General features: G+C 38.6%; 1 protein-coding gene across 4 annotated transcripts; it reads right to left on the bottom strand.

Annotated features, from left to right (window-relative positions):
- Positions 1-1,214: 1,214 nt before the first annotated feature.
- On the bottom strand, positions 1,215-8,716 carry RWDD4 (RWD domain containing 4). Of its 4 annotated transcripts, XM_085577925.1 has the most exons (8): positions 8,641-8,716; positions 8,379-8,459; positions 5,935-6,044; positions 5,681-5,825; positions 4,802-4,916; positions 3,511-3,560; positions 3,341-3,343; positions 1,215-2,230 (listed from the first exon to the last, which is right to left on the bottom strand). In XM_085577925.1, exons 1-8 carry the CDS (start codon positions 8,662-8,664, stop codon positions 2,198-2,200), a joined length of 561 nt encoding a protein of 186 aa, XP_085434051.1. In that variant the 5' UTR covers positions 8,665-8,716; the 3' UTR covers positions 1,215-2,197. The 4 variants fall into 4 exon arrangements, with proteins under 4 accessions (XP_085434051.1, XP_077639027.2, XP_085434050.1 ...); XM_077782901.2 differs by having other exon boundaries at positions 1,215-3,343; XM_085577924.1 differs by lacking the exon at positions 3,341-3,343.
- Between the last annotated feature and the right edge of the window lie 234 nt (positions 8,717-8,950).

Raw genomic sequence — 8,950 nt, 5'->3', positions numbered from 1 at the left:
TTTAAATAGAGGGTGTAGCCATATAATCAAGAGACTCTCATCCTGATGAGTAATCACTGATTTTCCACTGCCATTAGGTCTTCATTAAAAAAAAAAAAAAAAAAAAGGGTGGCAGTAGATTTTTCAACAGTGTTTAGAATTCCTTCAGGAGTCATGATCTCTTATTTACAATTGTGCCTTGCTTAATAAGAATCATTAGATTTTTCCTTACTCTCATTTATCACTGCTCAGGCCTCTCCATAATATGAAGTACCCAGATTCTTTAAATTATCCTGTTCCAGCCATCACATATCAGAAAATGGTCTGAACGACACAAATCACCTTTCACAATTTACACAGAAGCAAAAAATGGGTCTAAAAATTTCCAATGCAAAATATTTCCTGTGAAATTAGACTTCAAAGTAATTACATTTACTAACAGAACCAGAGAAAACTCAGTTATCTCCACGAATGCATGGGCTTTACAGGCAGACTAGGATCTGAAAAAGCATGCATTTCACAAGATTACCAAGTTACACACAGTAACACTATGGAAGGCAAGAGATGCCATTCTTATTTGTCCCTCCCACACCCTCTCATAACTATCTATTCAGATAAATTGTCATAGCAACTTGATTTATACACCAATGATACATGTTAATTCCCCTTGGAGAACTCATGAATAGAGTCCTGCCTATCCTGGTGCTGGCAGAGACTAAAACTAAATGCCCTTCCCTGCTACAGGTTCACCGTGTACTGCCACAGCAACTTCTCCTGGCACTGGCACTCTGTGCCCGGCGCTTTTGCTCAGACTGCAGCCACGAACCTCCAGTTTATGTCAAAGGCAAGGCTGCATTGCTCAGAAAAGTCCTCCTTTCTGTACTTCACAACATTTTACTACATGAGAGTAGAGTTCAAAAAGAAACCAGACTTTCTGAAATGATGGATGCTGTACACAGTGGAGCACACTCTTCCAAAGGGACACTGGACTTGCTCTGTGTGTACTGAACACAATGGATACTGCCCTGTGCTTCTGGTAAGGTGACTGATCCTCCTATCAATAACAAACACAGCCACCCTGAAGATCATGTAAATACATACCACAAGAGGGAAGATAGAATTCTTCCAGCAATTTTTAAGAACTCTTTCTTTGTAACAGTCTTTTCCAGTTCAATTTTGCAAAGTGAAAAGTGCAGTAGGCAATACAGAATTTAAAACAATAAACACATACCACAGCAGATAAATAGGCATTTATTAAAGTTCATCTCAAAACAAACAAAAATAATAAAATACATTAAGGCATCTTGTATTCAATAACAGTTCATACAGTAAAGATGACTTCTCCCTATACAAGAGAGCAGATAAGGAAAAAAAGTCTCACAAAGAAGTTCTCCCAAAACGTTTGATGGATTACTGATTTCCACTGTCCCACCACTTAGTCAGCAAATCCCTCCAAAGAATGCCTATTTCTCCAATGAAACAGCTACAAAATCCCAACAGTCATTGAGACATGTGCAAGAAAGCACTTTTGCCCCCCCTCAGACATCCCACTGTCTGTAAATATGGACACTGGAGAAAGACCAACAGATCAGATATTGTGGAGAATAAAGAAGCTGCACTCCTGCTATAACCATTCATTTTTGAACAGACTGGAATATTTGGCCTTGCTTTCACTAGTATTTAGTATTTCAGCCAGCAACTAGTGAAAATGAGAACATAAGCTCTAGCCTGTTTTGCAATGCAGCAAATTGTATGTTCTCCTTCTGGTTCATACTAGATAAACAAATGACAAAGTTCTTACTTCCATGGAACAATTTATTTTGATGAATTAAACTATCAAGCCACCATCACTGTTATAGTGCTTTTTTCTTCAATTGGAATAAGAACATCAAGAAATGTTTACAGTATCATTGGGTTCACTATAACAGGATTTTACTACAGACTAAATATAAATTAATAAACACTTCAGGACTATTCATCACACCGGCTCTCTATATCCTTTGTCACATTCTAACCTTCATTTAAGGCAAGTTTGTTGGTTGATTTTTCTGAAGATGACCACATGGTCTCTAGATAAGCTTGTGTGACTAGATTTACAAGTTAGGAAATCAAGCTTTATAAAATGTTTACTTCAACAAATATGAAAGTTATTAAGAGAGAGATGGTGAGCCAGAACTGCACTGTATTAAAAGGTGGAGCTTCCTTGTACCAAAGTCCTTTATTCATCATCTTTAGAACCAGTTTTGCTTAACTATAAAAGAGACACAAAAAGAAAGTATTCAAAGTTTAGACTGTAATTACATTTATTAGGAAACAAGAACATTATTTCCATCTCACACTGAACATGCTGATACTTAATTAACAATACAGACTGACTTTGATACTATATCAAAAGACTGAAAACCATCAAAAATTAATTCTTAAACTTAAACACTTATTTCCTGATCATGAAAGTTGAAATTAAAAAAAAACCCAAAAAACCACAAATAAACCCCAGAAAAACCTCAGGGCCCTGTTGCTATTTAATTTGAAGGCTTTATCACCAGCTCTCCAAAAGAAAAAAAAAAGATGAAGTAATGGAACATTATCTTCACACATGTCTGAGAGAATTCCCATACAGAAACTTAAACAATATAAAAATAGATAGTAACATTAATTAGTATTTCTCACCTTTTAAAGCTAGGCTTATAATTATTAAAAGTAGCATGCCTATCATGACATCTATCTGAAAACCAAGACATCCACTATAAACAGACACTTTTAACTCAGAAGGACTCTGCCCAAACTTTCATCATTTACTTGCTTTTATTTAACAACTGGAACTGGTGAAAATTACCTCAACTGTGTAAAATAAAATACTTTGCTTTCAAAATTGTCAGGCAGTGATTTTTACTGAATCAGCAAAGACAAGAGGGTGGAAGAAATCAATACTGAGGGAGCAAGCAGAAAAGGATTATTCACTGGAAGAGTTGTAGCAGAGAATAAGGCTTGTAGGAGACAGCAAGGTGCTCCCACCTGGGACAGCTCCCTTTTATGTTTTACTTATCCACTGCCTTCCAGAACCTGGAAGCACTACTAACATTATTTTAAATCTTCTTGTCATATGAAGACAGAATATTTGCAATGCATTTGGTTAGCAAAGTCCTCTTATCACAAAATTAAAATCTAATTGCGCAGTAAATAAAAAAGAAACCAATGAAGTTCAAAGAGCGAAATCTTTCAGACAAATATTCAGAAGAACTAGCATTTTAAAGCTTTTGAGAAATTTGTAAATTACAATCTAAAATAAGAAGCAGTTCTTACTCTTTCTTACAAATCTTTCAAAGAAAAGAGTAATAAAAGAGAACTTGAAAATACTTACATGCTGGACACATAGATATTAATCAGACATCAAAGTCAAATCCAAACATAGTTAGGAAGAAAAGCAAGAAAAAAATTATTAGATCAGTTTTCTTCAGATATAAGTACAAATAATTTTTAATTTATATACACAGCATGTTCACAATACTGTATATAATACACTCACTTTACCTTTATTACGTCAACCCAGTTCCATCCTCGTGGAAGCTCTCCTTTGTTATCTGCAGAAAAAGATTTTAATTTCAGCACACAAGCTAAGGGGATTATTTCTCTTTCTTCAAAATTGACCCACAAAATGTTAAATATCCAAACCCCTCAATTTCTGCACTCTGAAGCCATGAGAACAGAAACAGATTTTAAAGTCTTAAACACAGTGTGTTCTTCAACCAACCTCAAAGTGAAAGGAGGAAATGAAATGGCCTTAAGCTGTGCCAGGAGAGGTTAAGCTTAGATTTCAAAAAAACATTTTTCACTGAAAGAGTAGTTAGGTATTGGAGTAAGTGGCCTAGGAATGTGGTGGAGTCGCTGTCTCTGGAAGTGGTCCAGAGGTGTCTGGATGTGGCACTTGGGGATAGGTTTAGGGATGATTATGGTGGTGATGGGTCGACAGTTGGATAGATGAACTTGAAGGTCTCTTCCAACCTTGGTGATCCTCTGATTATGTGATTCAAAGTAATTCAGTTTAAATAAAAACACCTCAGTTCACCTGAAATTTAGTTTAGAAGGTAGCTCCAATATGAGCTGGGCTAACCAGCAATGATGAATTCTGTCAAAGAATTACATTTATACAGTTAACATTAAGCTTGCCAATTAAACATTAGGTTAGGTAGATTATATGCAGAAATCACTATCACAGGGTACAACGTATTGCTACAACAGGACAGTATTATCCAGATCATTATTGAAAACTGAAGGTGAACATGAAAGGCTCATCAGCAAAATTAACTGAAGTAATCAACATTTTCAATCAAAATTCTTCTATTTCATTGAAAGCATTAAGTATCTGCAGAAACACTTCTGTTTCTAGAATGCAAAATAAATTAGATGCTTTATTTTGGGTTCCTAATAAAATACTTTTGTTTAGAAATTTCATTTTTAATAATGTGAATTATTAAAATGTTGATGAGAGCTCAGCAACAAACTGAATTTTTTGCTTAAAGTAAATTTTTAGAGGTCCCAAATCGTCTCCTTCCACAAGTGTTTTTTGAAAATTTATTTTTTGTTACCAACTGAAATAAAATAAAGATGTCATTAAATCATAACTCCATAGAAAGTTGCTGTCACCAGAACTAACATCTCAGGCAAGAATTATTCATCTAGAACAAATAAAATGGAGACCACAGACCTAGAGTGGTTGATCTAATAAACAAATTACTAGTTACTATTGCTCTATCCAGCTGTCCTTGCTATAAAATTTGGATTTTCATACTGATCAAAGCAAAGATTATTATAACGAACAAACCTGTTTTATCGGCTAGTTTTCGTTTCTGGGTTTTGGATAACTGCTCCTTTTTCTCTTTTTTCTTACTTGGTGGCACATCAGGAGTTCCAATTGAAATACTATTGCTTACTGAAGTCTGAGAAGGATAAAAGTGGTTGTAAACAGTTTGCATATTAGTTCCACGTATATTCCTGTGTGATGTGATTTCTGAACCGGACATACTGTAATACCTTGACTGTCAGAAAGAAGTGATGCTGTCAGCACCCTGCAGCTTTTAATCCACATATAATCAGGGCTGTACTTTTAAAAAAATGTGTTAGAAACTGGAATTATTCTCTTCCAGTTGCAAAGGGCACCTTTTTCACTTTTAAAATTGAATCATAGAGTGTGCTTTAGTCTGAATGGATTCAGATGTCACACAGAGAAATCATTCCTTCCTCCTCAAAACAGATCTGCTGCACCATCATGGCAAACAATGAACTTACACAACCCAAAAGCCACAAACTGACCCAGCCTGACTACTTTAAGACCCTGGAGGTGCACTTATACAATCCCAAGAAGGCTGCAATAAATTGCCAGCCCTCCAATCCTCAACAGACACATCTCTGTTTCAGCTTCCTTTTTTTTGCTTCTGCTCAAAGTCTCTATTTTAATGTTATCCTGTGGGACATAACAGCAGGCTGCAAATATTTTGGTGTAACAGCAAAATAACTATCAAATAGAACAATTACCACCACAGAGCATTGTGGCACCATACTTTGCGTGCCACTTTCAACCACTAACATGTATAACCAATGAACTGATTTACAGCTTAGAACGCTAAAGTATTCAGGTTATAATAATCAATTTTTTTTTTCAGTTTTAAAGGCACAAAATTAAAAACTGAATTTATCTACATACCACAGTGTTAACAGGTTGATTTTCCATGAACACCTCCTTATTGTCTTTGGCATATTCAAAAAGTGTGTATGTCATTGCAGTTCCAAGATTTGCTTCAACTTCTACCATTAATTTATCCAATATACTTTGCTTAATAGCTGAAGATCTAAAAGAAATCATTAAATTCAACTGTAAACTAGACAGGTGATAAAAAGCTTTTCAAAGAAAGAGCCCCCACCAGAAGGCCAGAGAGTGAAGCTGTCACAAATACTTACATTGTGTTGTTGAAGAAAGCATCCATTGATATGACTGGTGCTGTTTGTGGATATGTTTCTGGCCAAGAAACTTCTATTAGAAAGGCTTTGGGATCTCCACTTTCTCCTATCTGAAGAAAGAAAAACCCCAACTTTATAAATCAACAGTTTCCAGTCACTTTCTGAGGATTATGAAGCCAATACAAAAGTCTATTACTTCTTTTAGACCATCAAAATACCTTGAGACAATCTTGAGAGTTATCAGTTAGAAAATAAAGCTGTTACCTAGAAAGAACATTAAATTTTAGACATCAATATTAACACTGAACCTGCAGATTTTCATTCTAGAAGAAGCAGCAGAAACCATCAAATCTCTTTTTATGGTTGGTTTTTAAATTCCTTTGCTTAAAAGCTACTTTGTAATATCTTCAAGCCAAATATTATACTATCACATATGAGAACAGAAAATATGAAGCCTTTCCCCCCCTCCATGCATCTAAGCACAGAGGAACATGAAAACGAGCTACAAGACAGGTTTGAAATAAAGATGATAATAAACTAGTAAGCTAAGATTGCAAAAATAATGGGTAAGAATATCAATATTTATGTCTTATACCTACAGGTATTTTATTTCCCAGTATGTAAAAGACTTAAGAAGTCAGTAGAATGAGTCTGGATTTAAAAAAAAAAAAAATTACTGCATACTACTGACATACAATCAAAAATAACTGCTTTACACAAGGATTTGGAAGATGAGCACAGTAAGGCTTCTAAAACCACACAAAATTTTCCCTTATTTGCCTCATTATAAAAATCAGCCTTTATCTAACTATGTAGAATAAAGTGTGTCCACAAGAGAAGTCCTAATCAAGGTAATGCTATGGTTCTTCAAAATTAAAAAAGTAAACAAAAAATTGCTGCTTTCTTATTTACAATATCTGTTTCAGCAGACTAGACTGACATTCAAAACCACTTGTTTAGTGGTAAAATAAGTAAGACTTTAAATCAAAAATCTGCAACTTTTTCAAGGCATTTACAGTTAATTTCCCACTGCTACCAAGAGCAGAACTGGCTGCAGTGTTCACAGGGTTCTCTGAGGAAAGCACTCTCTATGCAGTGCAAATCCTACAAAGTCCCACAAATTCTTTCTATCTTCTCATGCACTTACTTGCATTATGACTTCTCACATGACAATTTTTTCTTAATGGGAAAGATGTATTATTGACACTAAGTTTTATTGTATTTGAGTTATCCTAACTATCCTAAATTATTTTTTGTCTAATAAAAATCAGCAACAACCAAAGCTAGTGAAAAGTACAATGACACACTTTAGGCTTGTAGGCATGTCATATTTTCCATTTTAAATAAATTAAATTTATTAAGAATGATCCAATAAATGAAGAAAGGCTACTCTTACACAGCTGGGATTCCAAGTGCGTTAATTAATTGAGCTGATTCCCATTACAATTAGTGATATTATTCTTAAGTTATTTGAGAAGACACAGAAAGGTGATTTTAGATGGTTTCTCCCTGAAACAGGCATATGGCATTTTCAGAAGTCTCCCTTCTGTCCCATAGGTGCCTAAGTAAAGTTTTATAGCCATCAAAAGATCTGCCTCAGTCTGTGTCCAGAAGAACTTCCAGGTTTTTAAATCTGAGAAAGCTGGTGGGAATTTAATGCCAGAATCTAGTTGTGTACCTTAAGCTTATGTCATGTCCCTGCATGTTTGTTCTGATGAGACCCTGAGTGCACACGCCCAAAGCATTTTGTGGATTTTCTCCTTAGCAGGTAAACAAGACATGATCAGTAATCTTTGGACAAGAGACTGGAACCTTGTAACCGAGCAGTTAACAAAGGCTCCAAATTTTACATAGAAACATCTCTATACATCTCACCATTTCTGACCTGTTAGGGTAAATATTACACAGCAGGTTGGCTCCTACAGAGAACTTGACAGTTCTGGCTATGCAGGGCACAGACATGCCTGGCTCAGGGACAAATGGCTTGTGCTGCCAAGCAACAGGGCAAGAGGAAACCGGCAGAAACTGACAGACAGGAAGTTCAGCCTGAGTATAAGGAAGAATTCCTTTAATGTGCAGTGACCGAGCACTGGAACAGATTATTCAGAGATGTTGTGGAGTCTCCCTCGCTGTAGATTTTCAGAAACCATCTGGACACAATCCTGTGCCCTGTGCTCTAGGATTACCCTGCTTGAGCAGGGAGATTGGACCAAATGATCCACTGTGGCTCCTTCCAACCTCACCCGTTCTGTGATTCTGTAATAAATCCATGCTGGGAGCAGGTTCACATATATGACACTCTGTGCTATGAAGCACTGTTGTACCAAACATGCTGAAAAATCGCCCTGCGGATCTATCCTTTACTGCACATCGGATACCTCTTTCGCCCCTAGTGCGGCAACTGCAAGGCAGCAAAGTAACTTCAAGGTGTAGCTTGGCCTTACCCTGTACTGGAAGGACACCGGGCTGAGCTCCCTGAAGCACAGGTCTCCCTCGTAGATGGAGCGCAGCGCTTCCAGCTCCATCTGCAGCCAGGGCCAGAGCAGAGGTTACCGACCGCGGCCCGGCACGGCGCTCGCACCGACGGGCTCCCAGCGCGACGCCGCGCCCGCCCCGCCGCCGCCCAGCTCCCTCCTGCCGCCGCCTCTATGCCGCCCTCCCGGCCCTGGTTCCGCTCTCCCTCGGGCAGCGGGGCCCGGAACTCACCTCCTGGTCCTCGTTGGCCGCCATGCCCGGAGCTCCGCGCTCCCAGCCCGGCTCCCAGCCCCGCTCCCTCGGGCCCGGCCCGGCCCCGCAGCCGCCGGGGCTGGGCGGGCCTGGCTGGCGCAGCCCCGCCGGACTCGCACGGACGCGCCTTCCCCGAGGGCAGCGCGGGGCACCCGCGGGCCCCGCCCCCTGCCCTGCCATTGGCCGGCTGCGCGTCCCCCCGCGCTTCCTCCTTCCTCTCACTGGCTGCTTCGCAGTGACGTCCCCGCGCGGGCGCTCCTGACTGGTCCGAGGGGTGCAGCGGAGGCGC

Source organism: Lonchura striata, chromosome 4, assembly GCF_050655825.1.
Source record: "Lonchura striata isolate lonStrDom1 chromosome 4, ASM5065582v1, whole genome shotgun sequence".
NCBI lineage: Eukaryota > Metazoa > Chordata > Aves > Passeriformes > Estrildidae > Lonchura > Lonchura striata.
The sequence above is the reverse complement of the archived record's forward strand: the minus strand, read 5'-3'. Positions and strand labels throughout refer to the sequence as shown.